The 21528-nt window shown below is 40.8% G+C and overlaps 1 protein-coding gene across 1 annotated transcript in view; it reads right to left on the bottom strand.

Moving 5' to 3' along the window:
- The window catches only part of IL23R (interleukin 23 receptor), a gene marked incomplete at both ends in the record, with an annotated part of 66954 nt that overhangs the window by 33052 nt on the left and 12374 nt on the right, over positions 1–21528 (bottom strand). The window contains 2 exons of the mRNA XM_080693140.1: positions 5711–5871; positions 17891–18014. Of these exons, the coding sequence (XP_080549266.1) occupies positions 5711–5871; positions 17891–18014 (285 nt within the window). The remainder of the gene's footprint in view (positions 1–5710; positions 5872–17890; positions 18015–21528) is intronic.

The raw sequence follows: 21528 nt of genomic DNA, 5'->3' as shown, positions 1-21528 counted from the left end.
GAGAAATATAAAAATTAAACTTTTGCTTTCTAGTAGCTCAGTCCTATAAAGGACTAAACCTAGCAGAGACTAGAAGTAGAAGCAAAATTAGGTTAATTAAAGGACTTACTATACTTGACTTTTATCATCTGGATTCCATTAGCACTGTGTGTGTGAGTGGGACTGTGTGTGACTGGATTCCATTAGCACTGTGTGTGTGTGTGTGTGTGTGTGTGTGTGTGTGTGTGTGTGTGTGTTACTGGAGCTTGAACCCAGCCTTACACATGCTAGGCAAGTGATCTACCACTTAGCTACACTCCCAGCCCTTTTTATTTTTATCTCATTTTATTATTTTTTTATGGTACTGGGGGTGTAACCCAGGGGCTTTTCTACTTCTGGGCTATACTCCCAGACCTATTTTATACTTTATTTGGAAACAGGGTCTCACTAAGTTGCTGAGAGCCTCACTAAGTAGCTGAGGCTGGCTTCGAACCTGTGCAATCCTCCTGTCTTAGCCTCCCAAGTGCTGGGATTACAAGCGTGCATCACCACGCCCGGCTTTTATTTTTATTTTTGAGACAGAGTCTCCCAGTTCCCCAGACAGGCCTTGAGCTTGTGATCCTCCTGCCTCAGCCTCTCAAGTAGCTGGTATTACATGTGTACCACTATACCTAGGCATATCCTTCTTTTAACAAAAATCAATATTCAGAAATTTCTTTCTTTTTTTTTTTTTTTTTTTTTTTTTGCAGGTCTGGGGATGGAACCCAGGGGCATTCAACCTCCGAGCTACACCCCCTGCTCTATTTTTTATTCTTTATTTTGAAACCAGGTCTCACTGAGTTGCAGAGGGCCTCACTAAGTAGCTGAGGCTGTCCACGAACCGTGATCCTCCGGTCTCAGCCTCCCAAATGTTGGGATTACAAGCGTGCGCCACCATACCCGGCAGAAATTTCTTGAGTCAAGAAAGGGGATCCTCAGAGCTGTGAGACCACTTTATACCATGTTAGTACCATCAAGGCTTTACATTACCCTTTTCCTTCTGTCTCCCACCTGATTTAGCTTGCACTTTGGTATAGCAGTACAAGTGTGCTGGAAACATTGTCAAAGTCATGATGGAGTTGCTTGTGTCAAGTTTGGCTGGGAGGGAGGGGACTCATATGCCTGATGATAACATCTACCACAAAGGACTCTGCCAGAACCACAGCCTTATACAGAAAATATTTCTGCGAGGATGTCTGTCCAGTCCTGTTTCAAAATAAATAATGTAAAAAAAGGGCACACACACACACACACACACACACACACACACTTCTATTGGTGCATTGTAACCACACATCATAATGAGGTTTAGTGTGATAGAAACAGACATGCACACAGCACTCACACAGCGCTCAACGCATTTCCCTCTGGATCCTAACCCGACCCACGCCTTCTCTTTTCTCATTTATAATATTGAAATTGATATTGATATCTTCAGAATGTACATAGATTAGGTTCTCACTAAGTTTCAGAGAGCCTCACAAAGTAGCTGAGGCTGGCTGCAAACCTGTGATCCTCCTGTCTCAGCCTCCCAAATACTGGAATTACTAGTGTGCGCCACCACGCTTGGCTGAGATTATATATATAATTTTTTTTGACGGTACCAGGGATGGAAGCCAGGGACATTGTACCTCTCAGCTACTTCCCCAGCCCCTATTTTTTAGTCTTTTTTATTTTTGAAACAGGGTCTCACTGAGTTGCAAAGACAGCTGAGGCTGTCTGCAAACCGCGATCCTCTGGTCTCCACCTCCCAAATGCTGGGATTATAAGTGTGTGCCACCACGCCCAGCTGAGAAGTATATTAAAAAAAAATCAAGTTCATCATAGACACTGGAATTTTAGGTTCTACTAGTATTGAAATAAATAACCAAAACTTAGTTGCTTGATATCTTTCTAACGACATGTGTTTTATCTGTATTTACTGGATGAGGAGAATTAATGTTCGCAGTGGCTGGCAGAAAGCACTGCGCTCTCTATTGAAATTTATGTCTTTGACTTGACTTTCAGCATAGCCTCCTTGACTTAATTAATGCCCAACCTTGTAGCTATAATGTGAAAATTGCTCTCAGGAGAGTCTTCTGTTATCTGTTTCATAGAACAGTTCATTAATCTAACTGGCAGTGTCATGTTCTTAAAGTGTCAGCCACAAAAACCGCTCATCTTTTAATAAATTGATGGCTTTGTTGATTGCATTATCTTGCCAAGTCAACCTGTAGCTTTCAGACTTAGTCTTTTTTTGTGTGTGTGTGGTATTGGGGCTGGAACCCAGGGGTACTTTACCTCCAAGCTATACCCCTAGCCCTATTTTTTTATTCTTTAATTTGAAATAGGGTCTCACTAAGTTGCACAGTGCCTCACTAAGTAGCTGAGGCTGTCCTTAAACCATGATCCTCCTGCCTCAGCCTCCCAAGTACTGGAATTACAAGTGTGTGCCACCACGCCCAGCTTTAACCTGAGCCTAAGTTCTATTGGGGATAATGAAAAGGATGACTATGCCTTCACTATGAGGATAGTGAAGGCAGAGATGGAGAAGATGTTGGGGAGGAGGAGAAGCAACAAGAGAAGAAATAACAACTCCACATTTCCAGTCCACACTGTGAGAAGTCAGAACTGGATGTGGCATCCACAAGAGATTTTCCCTGTGCGAGTTGAGGGGTGGCGTGAACATGGAAAGTCAGCCAGTCTGGGATAAAACCTTCTTCTCCTCCTTACCTGTGAAATGACCTAGGAGAAACTGCTTTATCACTTTCCACATCAGTAAAGTGGGTAGTCAAACCATTTATGACCATTTATGGTCATTTCTAAAATTAAATATGATGTGTATGTTGAGTGGCTAAACTACATTAGGTGTTCAACAAATGCATACAATAAAATTAAGGTCATAAGGATAATAACACTACTACTACTACTACTACTACTACTACTACTACTACTACTACTACTTATAATTTAGTTCCTAAAAATGACTGCCAAAATGGTACTAACATACAACCTTTATATGTCATGAATCTATCAAGGGGTACCTACATTTTTTTAATGGCATATTACTACATCCTACCTCAAAATGCTAATATGCAAAAATCTGTAGAACAAGAAGACCAAGAGAATTTCCACTCCAAAATGTACAAAGATATTGAGCTATTGCTCATCATGATGGTCAGATCTGATATTCAGAGCATAGGACAGATTTTTAGACAACTCTATTACTTGAGACACTTGTGGTAGTTGAGAAGTTGAAGTATTAGTTGTGACAGAAGAAAAACTTCAGCAATCCTTCAGGGCTACTCTTGTTGAACTCCCAGAAAAGGATTCACATCTCCTAGATCATTCAGCAGGTAAGTTGTCAGATGTATTGTAATGTGCCTTTATTTTACTCATGAAGACCAAAGAGAGAAGTAGAGGATGTTGGAATAAGATAATCCCTAGTTTTTCAATCTCAGGGCTTTTTTTTTTAATGCCACAAAGCCTCAGTTTCCTCATGTGTAAACTATAAGTTTTTCTACAAAATAGGATTTTTGTGAGGGCTAAATAAAATACTATATGTAAACTGGGCATAGTGGCACACGCTTGTAATCCCAGTACTTGGGAGGTTGAGACAGGAGGATCGCAGGTTCACCTCAGCTACTTAGTGAGACCCTCTGCAACTTAGTGAGACCCTGTTTCAAAATAAAGAATAAAAAATAGGACTGGGGTGTATCTTGGAGGTAGAATGTCCCAGGGTTCCATTTCCAGTACTGAAAAAAAAAAAGAAAAAATAAAGAAAGAAAAGAAAAAGAAAATACTATATGTAATACCAGTTAACACACAAGGAAATAAATTGGGCATAGTGGCCCACTCCTATAATCCCAGCACTTGGGAGACTGACACAGAAGGATTGCAGGTTTAAAGACCAGCCTCAGCAACTTAGCAAGAATCTCAGCAACCTAGCAAGACCTGGTTTCTTAAATAAAAGATAAATATCACACACACACACACACACACACACACACACACACACACACACACATACACACACACACACGCATGCATGCATGCATGCACACACACACAAGCACACGGCCAGTAGCACATGAGGAAATGCTCAATAAATGTTTGCTTATTGAAATTATCCTTTTCTGTGGCACTGAGGATTGAATCCAAGGACAGTCGACCTCCAAGCTATACCCCGAGTCCTATTTTTTATTCTTTATATTGAAACAGGGTCTCACAAAGTTATGGAGGGCCTCACTCCATAGCTGAGGCTGGCTGCGAACATGTGATCCTCCTGTCTCAGCCTCCCAAATACTGGGATTACAGGCGTGCACCACCACGCCTGGTTGAAATTATCCTTAATAACAACTGAAATTATTCTTGCAAGGACCTCTAAAGAGTGATTCACAGCTGGTGTTGTATGAGTCTTGATTTTAGGACTTGGTCATACTTTGTTTTTTTTTTTTTTTTGTTTTTTTTTTTTTACGGTACTGGGGATGGGCCCAGGGGCATTCTACTTCAGAGCTACACTTCTAGGTCTGTTTTTTTTTTTTCTTTTCTTTATTTTGAAACAGGGTCTCACTGAGTTGCAAAGGACCTCACAAAGTAGCTGAGGCTGGTTGCAAACCAGGTTCCTCTTGTCTCAGTCTCCCAAATGCTGGGATTACAAGTGTGTGCCACTACGCCCAGCTACTTGGGCATACTTTTAAAGGTCCCAGGGTAATGACTTCTTAACTATATCTTAAGAAAATAACCAAGGCCTACGTAAAAATTTAGACATGAGGTTGTTTATGGCAATACAGTTCATAATGGTAAAAACTGAAACTAGCATACATCTCCAACCATAGGGGATTAAATTATGACATGCTCAGATAATGCAAAAAATGATACTGTAGATTAAGTTAATAGAAATGTTTATCATATACTGTTAAGTTAAAAAGGGTGGGACCTAAAAAATCTAAAGCAAGGCCAGGCGTGGTGGTGCATGCTTGCAATCCCCGCGCTTGGGAGGTGGAGACAGGAGGATCGCGCAGGTTCGAAGCCAGCTGTGCTGGCTTAAGAGACCCTGTTTCCAAATAAAAATATGAAATAGGTCTGGGAGTGTAGCCTGGAAGTAGAAGGGCTTCCAGGAACCCCAATACCACCAAAAAAAATTTTTTTTTGAAGCAAAAAATGTTAGTATTTGTTATATCTGCCTGGTGTAGACTTAGAGATGTCTACAAAATTCTCTGCAATTGTCCATGTATTTCACAAAACTTATAAAAACAACAACAAAAATCTCCCATGTAATCCCCCAAATAGTGTCTGAGTATAATTCCCTAGTATGCCATGCTTTTCATAACATGATGCACCACACTTCATTACAATTCTTGATTCTTTCTGTCCTCCTTGGTGGATTTTCAAGTTGCTTTAGGGCGGGTCCCTTGTCTGTGTTATTCTCCCTGGCCTTTAGAACAATGTTTGGAGCATAGACATTCCCAACAAATGTTTGTTTAAACACATACCCTCAAGCAGAATTGAGACTAGAAGGATAATCAACAAAATAGCAGTGCTCACCTCTGAGTTGCCTCAGGCCTGAGGAATTATGGGTACTTTTTGTTTTATTTGCCATGATCTGCAGGAACTTTAGGGAAACTTCTTCGAGCTCTAGATTTCCTTTGACTAAGACAGCACAACTTAGTTGCTGATTACAAAAGACATCATAGAATTTCTTATTCTTTACCTAAATCATCCAGATGAATTTTCAGTCGTTTCGATTCCTCCATGCCTAATGTGTTTGCAGCCTGGACCCAAACCAAATACTTGCTGCCACCTTGCAGTGAGTCAGTGGAGATATTAACATAGCTCGTGGTGAGATATTGTTGCTCTTCTTCTGTCTCTAAACTTAAAAAAAATGAGTACAAGTTTTATTTTTAGTTTGAATTAATCATTTCAGAATTTTTTGATGGCCACTTCTTAATTTTTTAATTTTTTAATTTTTTAATTTTTATTATTTTTATTGGTGTATTGTAATCATATATCACATTGGAATACAAGACTTGAGAGGATATACTAGCACACATTATCCAATCAGCCCTCATCCAATCCCCATCCCATCCCCCCCCTCAATCCCATGCTTGATTGGTGATTATCTTTGATACATTTGTTTATGTACCTCCTGAGTTTTAAAGAGGTTCCATCCTCCCCCATCCCATACCCTCTGATTGATCACCTTAGTTGCTTCACTATAGGGCCCTTCCTATAACTCGACCTCCTCTTGGTACCCCTTTCCTCCTAGTTATTGCTAATTAGGGGAAGCATCTGGTTTTTATTTTCTGTGATATTTCTCTGTGCATGCCGCATTGCAAATTCCAATCCCACTCTTGATGTCACCAGTAGTGGCCTGGCCACCTGGAGGACTCTGATCCCAATCTCGCTGGCTCCAGCACCGGCCTTGCCTCAAGGCAGGCTCTGATCCCAGCCTCGCTGACCCAGGCACTGGCCTAACCCCTCAGCAGGCTCCAATCCAGGCCTTGGAGGCCCCAGCACCGGCCCTGCCTCATGGCAGGCTCCAATCCCGGGATGGCCACTTTTTTTAAAAGCCTGCTTTCAGATAGGTAAACTTTTACTGGAAAAAATGATGCAAATTTTATTTTCTGATCTTTCTGTTTTTGACACTGGGGATTGAACCCAGAGCATTCTACCTCTGAGCTACACCCTCAGTCCTTTTGATTTTATTATTTGTTTAAAACAGTGATCTGGACTGTTACGGTTTGAAATGGTGGGGGTTCTTTTTCCTATTCAACTAAGGTTGGTTGAATAGAAAAATTAAAACTAACAGGCAGCTCAGTGCAGCTTTAACAAATCTTTATTAAAAAATTAGGAAATAGAGCAGTAAGAAATAGAGAAGAGAAAGAAAAAGCAGCATGGTGATCCGCATGCTGAAGAGCCCGAAAATGGAACTTCAGCCCCTTTTGGGGACCCCAACCTTTAAATAGATTTTGTATTGGTATCTTTCTCATCAGCGTTACCAGGGCAATGGGCTAGGTGGTGCCTCTTTGTCTCCGGACATTGTACTTACTAAGTGCAAGGGTCAGGAATCTACCTGGCCCTCCCCTCCATTGTATCGGGTAGTATTAGTTGCTCATCAACTAGGGTGCTTTGAAGCAGCACACAAAGTTTACCTTTCCTATGCCCAAGCCAGATCCCAGAGAAGAGGAGGTAAACAGAGGCACCGGTTGCCTCTATTGTAATTTTAGGGCTAATGGCTTCAGTTGACTGTAAGGCTTTTACTATAGGTTAATGGTTAGAATGAAGGGCAAAGCCGGGTGTGGTGGTGCACACTTGTAATCCCTGCGCTTGGGAGGCTGAGACAGGAGGATCGCACAGGTTCAAAGCCAAACTCAGCTACTTAGTGAGGCTCTCAGCAACTTAGTGAGACCCTGTTTCCAAATAAAATATAAAATAGATCTGGGAGTATAGCCCAGAGGTAGAAAGCCTCTGGGTTCCACCTCCAGTACTACCAAAAAAAAAAAAAAAAAAAAAATGAAGGGCAAAGACAGAGAGGCATCCTGCATTGTAATAGCTGTAGCACCCCTCCCTGCCTGAGTGCTTTCGTAGTACCTAAGCTCTGACTATATTTTACACTTTGGAAATTATCAAAGCAATTTTCCAATACCAGCACATTAATACATTCTGATGCCTCTTCCCAATACTGGCACATGGACCAGATCAGAAGACCTTCTATGAGCAGTTAGTTGATGGACTGATTGGGACTTAACATGCACGTTATGAAAAGAGAGAGCACACAGTCAGATTTACACTATTTTAAAGATCCTTGGAGCTGCTTGGCACCATAATGGAGGGTAGATTGGTGGGAAATAAAAGTAGTAACAGAAAAAATAAAGGATTGTATGTTTTATTTTATTTTATTCTTTTGTGTGTGGTACTGGGGATTGAACCCAGAGGCATTCTACCTTCGAGCTATATTCCCAGCCCTATTTTTTTTTAAAACAGGGTCTCACTAGGTTGATTAGAGTCTCTCTACTTGCCGAGGCTGTCCTCCAACCTGTGATCAGTATTAAAAAGTTCACTATTGCCACATATCCAAGCTGGAAGCAGAAGGAAAGACTTTATAACTGTGTGTTGCACTGAAACTCAGGAGGTAGATGGTGAGAGAAAACCCAGGCTTTATTCAAAGCCAGCTTTGAGGAAGATAGAGGAGATCTGCTCCAGAGCTCCATGTATGGGGACCAAGAGGTATGGAAAACTTTTATAAGAGGAAAGGGGCAGAGCAGGACAAAAGGCAGTGTGTGTGTGTGTGTGTGTGTGTGTGTGTATGTGTGTGTGTGTGTGTATACACACATATATACTTAACTAGACTGTGCTAGTCAGAAACAAGTTACAGTCTCAGGTTCCCAACTTTATAATAAAATAATAATTTAGATATTAAATTTAACATTTAATATTAATTAAAATAGCATAAGTGTTTTGATATTTTTAGGTTCATCTGCTTACTTCTTATTTTCTCTCAGATCACTTAGAACTCATAGGGGAAATCTGTAGAGATAGATATTGCTCTCCTCACACCCCAAATAACATCATCATCTATAATCAGATTCATTTGTAACATGGAAATGTTTTAACTAACCTTCACTTAATTCACGTTTCTTGGACCCTTTGCACAACCAGATCTTTAGATTTCCCTTCCTTAAACTTCATATTCAGCTTTTACATATCTCTGGTAACTCCATGTGCTTCGCTATCTCCACTTGGTCTTTAATCTTTCTGGTGTGATTTTTGCCTTCCCTTCCCCATGAATCTACCCCTTACAAGAGCATCTTTTGCAAGGCTGAGATTCTCTGAGTCATCATTTCAGTATCTGTCCCTTTGAATGACTTGAAACTCTTTCCTTTGCTCTCTGAGCCCTGCCTTCTGGATCTGAGGTCCTCCTCTATCTTCCTCTCACACCTGCCTAGTGACATCTTCTCCCTCTGAGCCTCCACCCAGGTCTCCCTTCCCAGTCCTCCTCTCATCCCACACTGAGGGTCAGCCCAGGCACCTGCCTCTGTCTCAGCTCCGTCCCTCTGCTCACTCCCCTTCCCCACTTCAAGCCTATTCCAAATATATGGCTACCATGTGTCTGTGCTCTCCTTAGGAGCTTCATTTGGGAGTCTGAGTGGGACCAGAACTATAGCATATTAACCAAAAATTATTTTTCCATGTAAATCAACACTTCTTGCCAGTTTCTTCATGTTGTAAAGGGCTGTTGTCCTTATTTCTCAGCTTGGTGTGTGTGTGTGTGTGTGTGTGTGTGTGTGTGTGTGTGTGTGTGTTTTACTAGAGAATCAACCCAAGGTTGATCTACCTCTGCGCTATGCTCCCAGCCCTATTTTATTTTATTTTTACTTTGAAACAGTATCTCACTAAGTTGCAGAGGGCCTCACTAAGTAGTTGAGGCTGACCTCAAACCTGTGACCCTCCTATCTCATCTTCCCAAGTACTGGGATTACAGGTATGTGCCACAAAGCCCAGCAAGTTTGCTAGTTTTAATAGTGTTTTGCTACTAAGAGGCAACCAATTACCAAAGAAGGTTAAGAATGCTTTAAAATATTATTTTCCAGCAAGGCTTGGTGGCATGCACTTGTAATCCCAGTACTTGAGAGGCTGAGACAGGAGGATTGCACATACAAAGCCAGCCTTGTCAACTTAGCAAAGCTCTTAGCAACCAAGTGAGATCCTGTTTCCAAATAAGAAATTAAAAATTGGGCTGAGGGTGTAGTTTGGAGGTAGACTGCTTCTGGGTTCAGTTCCCATTATCTATATGTCTCTCTCTATATATATATCTATATATCTATATACATCTCTCTATATATATTTTTTTCCCTATCATTTGCTTGCCAATAATCCCAGTACTTAGAAGGCTGAGAAAGCAGAATCATGGGCTCAAGGCTAGCCTCAGCAATTTAGAGAGGCTCTCAGCAATTTAGTGAGACTGTTTCAAAATAAAAAAATAACTCAGCAACTTCATGAAACCCTGTTTCAAAATTTAAAATCAGTGCTATAATTCAGTTGGTGGAAAATTATTTAAACTAACTCAATATTTTAGGTTTAGCTCTATCCAGAAGCAGCAGACATGTAAACAAATGTGCAATAAAAAGTAATCTTTAGCGGGGTGTGGTGGCGCAGGCTTGTAATCCTCCCGCTCGGGAGGCGGAGACAGGAGGATCGCGCAGGTTCGAAGCCAGCCGCACTGGAGTAAGAGACCCTGTTTCAAAAATATAAAATAGGTCTGGGAGTGTAGCCCGGAGGTAGAAGGGCTTCCAGGAACCCAGTACCACTAAAAAAAAAAAAGTAATCTTTATTTTATGACTAAATAAATAAATAAATAATAGGGCTGGGGGTGTAGCTCAGAAGTTGGATGTCCCTGAGTTCAGTCCTCAGTAACACACACACACACACACACACACACACACACACACACACACTAAATAAATAAATAAATAAATAAATAAATAATAAAAATAAAAAATAAAAGGGCTGGGGCTATAGCTTAAAGGTAGAATGCCCTGGGTTCAATGTCCAACATATATAAAATTTTCTTACTTTATCTTTCTATTTTGATGGCTTTGGCAATGGTTCAGGCCTTATATTCCCACTTGGTATATTATTTGTAGACTCCTACGTTAATAGTGTTGCATTGTGAAGTTTAACTTGCTATAAATATATTAGAGGGAAAACAACCTTGGAATTTGAACAGTGAAATGACAAGTACCCTAAATTCTCATTTTTTAAACAAATGGAAATGCTTTACAAATTTATAAGTCATTCTTGATCAGAGGTTCTGCATAAGTTCTTTGGTTTTTTTTTTTGTTGTTGTTGTTTTGTTTTTTGTTTTTGCGGGTCTGGGGATGGAACCCACAGGCATTTGACCTCTGAGCCACACCCCCGTCCTATTTTTATTCTCTATTTTGAAACAGGGCCTCACTAAGTAGCTGAGACTCTGCAAACTGCTAGCCGGGCGTGGTGGCGCACGCTTGTAATCCCAGCATTCGGGAGGCTGAGACCTTGAGGATCGCGGTTTGCGGACAGCCTCAGCTACTTAGTGAGGCCCTCTGCAACTCAGTGAGACCCGGTTACAAAATAAAAAATAAAAAATAGGGCAGGGGGTGTAGCTCGGAGGTCAAATGCCCCTGGGTTCCATCCCCAGACCCACAAAAAAACAAAACAAAACAAACAAAAAAAAAACTGCGATCCTCCGGTTTCAGCCTCCTGAATGCTGGGATTACAAGCGTGCAACACCACGCCTGGCTCTGTGTAAACTCTTTGTATGGATCAAATTATGGTGTTTGAGTCTCTGTGGCAGCTCTGACCTGATTTCCGTATCTAACACCACTGACTCTGTCTCAGGTGTCTAGCTTGATAAGATTTATGGGAAAGTTGAGCTTAAAAGTCACTGTTATCTCATCCCCAGGATTCCACTCGAGGTCAATCTACCTCTGTGTGCCTATTCAACAACTCACCAAATTCTCCAGCTCCACACTCTTCCTGCCAAGACTAGAACCTACAGCCATTGACAGCATTTGGAATTCAAGGAGCATGCTTGCTGAGACACAGAAAAGGAACCGATCTTAGGCTACCAACCAATAAATTCATGCATGAATTAAAATACTACAGAAATGAGCTGGGTGTGGTGCTCACTTGTAATCCCTGTACTTGGGAGGCTGAGACAGGAGGATTGCAGGTTCAAAGCCAGCCTCAGCAATTTAGTGAGACTCTCAGCAATTTAGTGTTTCAAAATAAAGGGATGGGGCTAGGAGTTTAGCTTAGGGGTAGAATGCCCCTAATCCCTAATATCTCCTCCCCAAAAACTTCAGAAACTATATATCTCTCTCCATGCATATCTATCATCCTTATATTATCTATCATCCATCTATATCTATCTATCCATCTATTATCTATCATCTACCTGTCTTCTATCTATCTATCTATCTATCTATCTATCTATCTACCACCTACCTATCTTTCATCTATCTAACAATCCATCTGCCCATCTATCTAATTTACCTATCTGTTTAGCTTCTACCAGAGCAAGACAGCCTCGGCATGTGAGGAGCCTCTCCCAGGCTGGCAGTCGCTGGGGTATGGGGAGGAGCACATACATGCGGGTGTGACAATTATTCTTGTTTCCCCCAGGTTTCTCATCCCAGTGCATTTCTGGTACTGCCTGCTTCCTCACACCAGCAATGAGACAGCCATGAGCACCACAAGGGGCAAGAAAGACATTTCCTGGGTCTAAAAGCACAGGGCTGAGTTTTAGAGACAGACCTAAGTTCAGGTGCCAGGTGGTCCCCTAGAGAAGACATGGGGCTTTGGGCAAGTCACTTAACCTCTGTGTAGTTCAGCCTACTCATCTGAAAAATGAGAATGTTAGCATTACTGTCTTTGTTATGAGTAAATGTGGTAAGAAGGCAAGGAGCAGGTGGCTTCACACATGATACAGGATTCGTTAAACAAAAAAGTAATATTATAAATTAAAGGATATCTATGGCATATCAATGTTATGAATACAAATGAGACTTTTAATTTGTTGTATTTCATTAATATTGCTTGTACTTAAGGTTAAATTATAACATTAAATTTAGATGTTACTATTACTGCCTTATGTTCTTTCTGAAATTAGAGGGAAAATATGCTAACAGAGAACTTATTAGAAGCCTTGTTAACATTACACTAAGAATTCAAATGTGAAAGGAAGAAAATGGCAACGAGGGTAAGAGGTAAGTGGGGCGTCTTTGAATATTTTCCAGTTAGAGAAAACCACAGACGTGTTCTCAATTGGTTTGTGGCTAACTCTTTTACCACACATATTGGGGCCTTACGTCAAAGTAGAAATATATTCTCAGATCAACCTTCACTATAGTACTAGGTAATTTAACTCTGCTTTTAAAGTCTCCCCATATTAGTACCTAGACCAATAAACATTATTTTAGTGGAAGAACTCAGTAATAATTACTATACTTAGGGATATCTTTACATATAACTTGCATTAGAAATACTGTGTCTATTTGTCTCTGCTTGGTTCTTGGACCATAGCTCCCAAAGGCCTTGGGCTCTCCAAAATGGTATCTCTCCATATGCTGATGAGAGGCCTGGTGAGGGTGCTCCTGGGCAGCCTCAGGGTGGGGCTGGTTGCAGGAGTACTAAGGGTTAGAACTTCCAATCCTCATCCACACCTCCCACCAATGGGGAAGAGGGAGGGGTAGAAGGTTGAATACATAACCAGTAGACAATGCTAGAACTTCCACGATCTATATGTCTCTTCCATTTAGCGATTCATCTGTCTCCTTAGCAACATACTTTGTACTAGATAGGAAGTTTAAGTAAAGTGTTTCCCTGGCTCTGTTTCTCTAAGAAATTAACCAAACCTGAGGAGGGGGTCTTGGAAACAACAATTTGTACCTAGTCAAAAATTTTAAAAACATAGGTCATGGCAGGTATGGTGGCACATGCCTGTAATCCCAGTACTTGGGAGGTCAAGACAGGAGGATCACAGATTCAAAACCAGCCTCAACAATTTAGTGAGGTCCTGTTTACAGATAAGAAATAAAATCAGCCTAGGGGTGTAGCTCAGAGGTACAATGTCCTGTGGTGATAAATGTCTAGAAGACAAATAAAGCAGAATAAAGGAGTCAAAAAGTTCTGGGAGTAGGGGTATATATTTATATGTTGGTTGGTTTATTTATAGGGAGATGAAATAAGGTCTAGCTGAAAAGGTAACATTAGAGCAGTAAAGGAATAAACCCTGTGACTCTCTGGAGGAGGGGCATTTTAGGTGTTGCACAAAGGCCCAGAGGCAGGATCTGGCTTGGCCTGTTCCAACAACAGCCAAGAGGTCAGTTAGGCTTCTAGGAGGGAGATGGATAGGGATTCGAGTTGAGAACTGAGTTCCCATCAAGATGGATTTTGAAGGCATGGAGTATCATTGATGTACTCTGCCTTTGGTATCACTCCATATGAAATGGGACATTTGAGGCAGAGGGGCAACTGATATCTGAGATGCTATAAAAGGACTGCTCTGACCACTTGTGAATAAAGTGTTACCCCACCCTGCTCTCTACTCCCTGAGTGGCCCTGCTGAGTTTTTATCCCACCCCAAGCTTGTCTTTGGAGACAGGATGCCCAGAGGCCAGAATTTCCCCTTCACGTTGGATCTACTATGGTTGCCAGAATGACTACCAGACAATATCTAATCTCATTATAATAAAAGATATAAATATTCTTCCCCTTTATTAGCTTACTATTCACCCTTATTTCTTTCCCCCTATGTCTATAACCTTCTGAACTCTGAGGAGTTTGTCTCCTACTTGATTCTTGGCCAAGAATACAAGTCTCCTCTAGGGCTCAATGGTACTTGTTCTTATCATTAGCTCCACAGTTCCTGGAGGGAGAGAGAACGCAGCCTTTGGGCTTAAAATCAGTACTAAAGGGACCATAAGGGGGCAAAACAGGAGACTAGGGAGCTGATTAGGAAGCTTTCATACTGCCCAGGTGAGACATGATGCATCTTGGCCCGGGTCTGCAGTATAGGTGGTGACAAGAGTCCAAATTTTAAAAAGATAAAACCAAAAGGTTTTGGTGTTCAATTGGACAAAAGAAATGATAGAGAGGAATCTGGGCAGACTCCAGTGATTTTGACCTGAAATAATGCTAAGAAGAGTTGTGGTACAGATATGGGAAAAGCAAGTCTAGGGAGAGGAAATGTGTTTGCTTTGAGAAACGTTAACTGTGAAATTAATTTTGGATAGCTATGCAGAAGCATTGAGGGATATGGATGCTAGAGCCCAGGAGAGATGTTTGGATTGGATATATAAATTGGGGAGTTTTATGCCATAATTTGGGGGAGATGGTTCAAACATTTAGGTAAAGATAAGGAGACGTCCTAGGACCAAGCTCTGGGTCTTTATCACTTTACTAGAAATGAAGAGGAATCGGCAGAAGCAACGGAACAAAGGCAGCCAGGAAGCTGGGAAAAGAAGTGAAAGGGTGTCGTGCTGCGGGGCCAAGGAGCACAGGGAAGAGCCCAGGTGAACACTCTTGATAGCACATGCTACTGACAAGTAGGGTGAGGATGAGAACGGGCCACTGGCTTTGGCAACGGACTCATTATTTTTTGTAGCTTTTTTTTTTTTTTGGTACTGAGGATTGAACACAGGGCCCTTTAACCAGCACCAAAAGGCCCCTGATGGCCCCCAAGCTGCCATAAGGGATCCCCACCTTTTGGACACTGGTGAAACAAGTGGGTGGCTTGGGTGGCAGCTCCTCTGTTTACATGATCTTACTGGAACTCAAAACCACATGAGTTGGAAGTGAAACCGTGCCAGTGCCGATGATTCTTTATGTGCCAAAGTGGAAAATACTCTAATAACCCAGGATCTGGCAGGGACTCAGCCTGGTACTACACTCATTACCTCAACCACAGCAGTCAATTTAAGTCAACTTTTCCTTGAGAAAAAATACCTTCCTGGTAGTTTGTCAGAGACATTGAATTTTTCTTTCTCTAACTGTTTTCAACTCATGAGTTTGTTTTTTATTAATTAGAAGATGTTTCCTTTTCTAGTTTGCCCAGGCTTACAGGAACTCATGCTTTGAAGATGTTAGAAAATTCATCTTGATGATAATCTTTCACATTCTTTAAAATATGATGAAATCTCACTAATCAATCCTGAGTTTAGCTATAGCTTATGGGATAAGCAACCCTTATCCAAAATGCTTAGGACCAAAAGTGTTAGATTTATTTTATTTCCAGACTTTGGACCAGTTGCATATACATAATAAGATATCTTGGATATGGGACCCAAGTCTAAACATGAAATTGACTTATGTTTCATAAAAACCTGTGTATTGACCTGAAGGTAATAATTTTGTGCATGAAACAAAGTTTCATGGCATAGAATTTTTCACCTGTGACATCATGTTAGAATTTTGAAAGTTTCCAATTTCGGAACATTTTGGATTTTAGATTTTCTGATTAGAGATGTTCAATCTGTGCTGTTGGATTTTTGGAAAGGCAATAGAATAAACAATTTTTAAAATATACGTGACTTTGTATTATTTTTTACTTGACTATTCAGGAGGAAGTACAACAAATGTCTATTTCTAGCTATTACATAGAGTAATCAACTCATAAATATATATTGAGCACTTCTTAGGAAGAAATCCACATTCTAAGTCCAACTAATCCAGCAGTTAAATAAGCAAACAAAATTTAGCTTATATTCTAGTTTGAATGAATGAATAAATTTATTACTGACATATGTATAATAGCTAAGAAATTAGTCTTCCTTACTAGAGTACATTAAGCATCTCTTTCTACACTTGTCCCAAATTACTATATAACATGAAAATAATGTAAATAAAGTTATCATTTATAATGTCCTATAAATTATTATTTTGTGGTTTTACATTAATCTTCCCCTCTCCCTCATCAGCCAGGTTCTATGTAAGAACAAATGACACAAGCCTATGCAGTTAGTAGTGTCACCATAATATTCTAGTGCCTTTTGCCAAGGTCTGAATGTTGGTGCCACCTCCTCAGTTCATATGCAGAAACCTCCAATGCAATGGCATTAAGAGGCTTGGCCTTTGGACGGTGATTAAGTCATGAGGCTACACGTCATGAATGGTTTTTGTGCCCTTAGAAAGTTTGAAGATACAGAGAAGACATCATTTATGAGATATCACAGAGAAGACATCATCTATAAACCTTGCCAGACACCAAATCTGCCAGGACCTTGATCTTGAACTACCTGGCCTCTAGAACTCCAGGCAGTCTATTTCTATTCTTTATAATTGAGCCGGTCTAAGGCATTTTGCTATAAAAGCATGAATGAACTAAGATATCCCTTGTTGTTGTTTCTAAGCATGTCCTATATGCAAGCCATTTTCTTTTTTTTTTTTTTTTTTTTTTTGGTGGTACTGGGGTTCCTGGAAGCCCTTCTACCTCTGGGCTACACTCCCAGACCTATTTTTATATTTTTATTTAGAAACAGGGTCTCTCCTAAGCCAGCACGCGTGGCTGGCTTCGAACCTGCGCGATCCTCCTGTCTCCGCCTCCCAAGCGCGGGGATTACAAGCGTGCGCCACCACGCCCGGCATTATGCAAGCCATTTTCTACAATTTGCCTTCTTATAAGAATTAGCCCATACCCACAAGGATACAAAAGCCAACAATATAATAAGAAGTGTTGGCAAAAAAATCAAGCTATTCAATCCTCCCATACACTGTTAGAGTATAAAATGGTACAGCTGCTTTGGAAAACATTATGGAAGTTCCTCAAAGGGTTAAACAGGCAATTATCATATGACTTAGCAGTTCAATTTCTAATTATATGTCCAAGAGAAATTAAAACGTATGTCTACCGAAAAACTTGTACACAAATGTTAACATAAGAATTTTCCACACAGACAAAAGGTAGAAATAACCCAAATGTCCATCATCTAAAGAGTGGTTAAACACAATGATATCATATCCATAGAATGTAACATTATTCAGCCATAAAAAAGGACTGAAGTACCGATAAGTACTACACAATGGATAGACCTTGAAATCGGTATGCTAAGTGAAAGAAGTCAGTCACTACAGACCACTCATGGTATGATTCCTTTTATATGAAGCGCCCAGAATATAAGTAAATCCAGAAAAACAGAAAGCAGATAGTAGTTGCCAGAAGCTGGGAGAGTAGTGGAGAAATAGGAAGTGACTGTTAAAGGACATAGGGTTTCTTTAGGGCATGAGGAAAATATCTGAAAAGCAGATGAGCTGCCACATCCTGCTGAAGCTGGTTCCTTGCGTCTCGCTAGCAGCAGAGTCCAGGCTGGATGGAGTGGAACTGTGTGTGTGAATCCCCCTGACAGGAACCTACCTCTTCAGGTGCAACACATACTTAGTGTCTATGTAGGTGAGCTTCCCAGTCTTCCAAGTACAAGTTATGTTGCCTGAATATTCATAAATGACACAGGTGAGCTCCTCGGGAGCATCTGGTGGATCTGAAACAAAACATACTTCTTAGGAACCAGGACAAGAAGCATGAGGCTCTTTGCAAAGTAGTTAGTTGATACACTGTTGATTGTATTTCCGAAATGAAGCCAATCTGCACCAAGCACCTCTCTGCTCTTTAGTCCATCCTGACCACCTCGCCTTTGCAGCCCATTTGTCATCAAATATTGTTCCTCCCTCTTCCTATGCTATAGTCTCCACTCCTCTGGGGATACTAACAAGGTCAAGTTCCTCCCAACCTCCTGCCCCCTACACGAGTCTCTTCCTCAATTCTGTCTCCCCTCAACTATCACTGTTTCTTTTTTCTCTTCTTAAGAGTGAAACATTTCAAAAGAGCCCATTAATAGCCAAAGCAATTCTCAGCAATAAGAACCATGCAGGAGGCATCACAATCCCAGACTTCAAATTATACTATAGATCAATAGTAGAAAAATAGCATGGTGTTGGCACAGAAACAGGCATACTGACTAGTGGAACAGAATAGAAGATACAGAAACAAACCCACACACCTATAGTCAATTAATCTTTGACAAAGAGGCCAAACTCATATGATGGAGAAAAGACAGCCTTTTTAACAAATGGTGCTGGGAGAACTGGCTATCCATTTGTAGAAAGATGGAACTAAATCCTTACCTCTCACCATGCACAGGAATCAACTCGAGATGGATCAAAAACTTATAAATTAGACCTGAGACTGTGAAGTTATTAGAGGAGGGCATAGGCTCAACACTACAACATATAGACACAGGCAATACTTTCTCAACAAGACCTCCAAAGTGCAGAAAATTAAAGCAAGAATTAACAAGTGGAATGGCATCTAACTAAAAAGTTTCTTCTCATCAAAGGAAACCATCAAGAACCTAAAGAGAAAGCCTACGGAATGGGAGAAGATCTTTACCAGCCACTACTCTGCTAGTAGGCTAATATCCAGAATATACAAAGAGCTCAAAAGACTCTACATTAGCAAAACAAACAATCCAATCAAGAAATGGACAACTGAACTAAATAGACATTTCACAAAAGAAGAGATACAAATGGCCAATACATACATGAAAAGATGTTCTACATCATTATCCATCAGGGAGATGCAAATCAAAACTATGCTGAGATTCCATCTAACCCCAATCAGAGTGCCAAGCATAAAGAAATCAAATAACAACAAATGTTGGTGAGGATGTGGGGAAAGAGGAACTCTTTTACACTGTTGGTGGGAGTGCAAACTAGTTCAGTCACTATGGAGATTGGTATGGAGATTCCTTAGAAAACTGGGAATAGATCCACCATATGATCCAGCTCTACTGCTCCTGGGTATCTTTCCAAAGGGGTTGAAATCAGAGAACTACAGTAACATATGCATACCTATGTTCATAGCAGCACAATTCGTAATAGCCAAAATATGAAACCAACCCAGGTCTCCATCAACAGAAGAATGGATAGCAAAATTATGAAAAATACACACAATGGAATTCTATTCAGCTATAAAGAAAAACAAAATCATGTCATTCGCAAGAAGATAGAAAGATCTGGAGAACATTATGTTAAATGAGATTAGCCAAGCACAGAAAGAGAAAGGACATATGTTTTCTTTAATATGTCCAAACTAGGGAGCATTAGGGATACCAGAGGGACTCCAGATGATGGAGGGGAAATCCCAGCAAAACTAGAATGGAAGGATAGGAGAGGAAGAAGGCTGAGGTTGATTAATGGAGGAGTTACATCCTAATATGTGTAAAAGAATGAATATAGCATGGTTAACCTGGACACTCACTGTTGGGAGGGGGAAAGGATAAAAGGGAAGGAGAGGGTACCAAGCACAGTTTAAATGTATACCATTTAAAATAAATAAATAAATAAATAAATAAATAAATAAATAAATAAATAAATAAATAAGTGAGCCCATTATTCTGCCTGACATGATGGCACACACCTGTAATCCCAGTTCTTGGAAGTTTAAGGATAGCTTAAGCAGGTAACAAGACTCCTAGCAACTTAGCAAGACTCTGTTTCAAAACAAAGAAGAGAAAGGGCTTGGGGTAAAACTTGGAGGTAGAATTCCCCTGGGTTCAATCTCCTGTAACACAGATACACACACACACACACACACACACACACACACACACACACACACGGAGACGAAGAGAATAGTTCTGAAGAGTGATTTGTTTGGTTGCACAATATGAATATACTTTTTCTTTTCTTTTCTTTCTTGTGATATCAGGGATTAAACCCAGGGGCATTTTATCTCTGAGCTATACCCCCAGCCCTATTTCTTATTCTTTATTTTGAAACAGGTTGCAGAGGGTCTCACTATGTAGCTCAGGCTGGCCGTGAACCTGCGATCCTCTTGTCTCAGACTCCCAAGTACTGAGATTGCAAGCGTGCCTTGCCTTTCACTAACCTGCAATCCTCTTGTCTCAGCCTCCCAAGTCTTGGTATTACAAGCGTGTGTCACCGTGCCCCACTAATACGAATTTACTTAATGCCACTTCACTGTACACTTAAACATGTTAAAATATGTGTTTTATATATCTACATTTTACCACTGCCACCACATCAAAAAGACTTTTTTTTAAAGTTTGGTATTCATAGAATTCTATTTCAAGGCTTTCTCTCCCACGCGCTCTCCCACCCCAACCCTGTCCAGCTCTTCCTCCTGGCAGCCTTATTACAGAACACATCGTTACTTTTTGTCTGCTAACATCTTTCCCCTTTGAGAACTGGCATCCCCCTAATCCCTCAGCCAAACCTCCCCCACCACATCCCACCCCAAGGGCTGTGGTAGGTAGGCCCTACACAGAAGTGTACCCTTAACTCAGGCTGACTAATCCAAGAATTTCCTTTGGCAATGAGTGCGGGATTCAAAGTTAATCAATCAGAATTCTCCAAGGAACTTTTTTTTTTGAGCCATTATAAAATAGGCCCATCCTTCCCCCCTAAGATTGCTGTCTCTGCGTAGCATCCAAGCTGGGAGTTCCAGGTGGCTTTCTCCTTGCCGTGGTGAGGCAGTCTTCCTACCTGTCGTTAGTCCAGTTAAGAATGGAGCCAACACAGGGAAAAACAAAACATATGAGATGGGAAAAGAGGACAGTTCTGATGGTACTGTGAAGTCCTGGGGGTCTCTGAAACCCATGAGTACCTAGCGACTATAGAATCATGTCATTCAATAACAGGTAACTAGGATCAAGACAAAACAGGAAGTATGGAAATAATTTTTAATCATATACCCACTTTTCTTTTTTTAATTTTTTTTTTTTTTTTGTGGTACTGAGGATGGAACCCAGGGACACTATACCTCCAAGCTATACCCTCAGCCCTATTTTTTAGTCCTTCTCCTTCTCCTTCTCCTTCTCCTCCTCCTCCTCCTCCTCCTCCTCCTCCTCCTCCTCCTCCTCCTCCTCCTTCTTTTTCGTTTTGCAGGTCTGGGGATGGAACCCAGGGTCATTCGACCTCCAAGCTATACCCCCTGTCCTAGTTTTTATTCTTTATTTTGAAATGAGGTCTCAC

The sequence above is a fragment of the Muscardinus avellanarius genome (assembly GCF_963383645.1).
Source record: "Muscardinus avellanarius genome assembly, chromosome: 3".
In the NCBI taxonomy this organism is placed as follows: domain Eukaryota; kingdom Metazoa; phylum Chordata; class Mammalia; order Rodentia; family Gliridae; genus Muscardinus; species Muscardinus avellanarius.
Note: the sequence above shows the minus strand (reverse complement) of the source record. Positions and strands in the feature narration are given on the sequence as shown.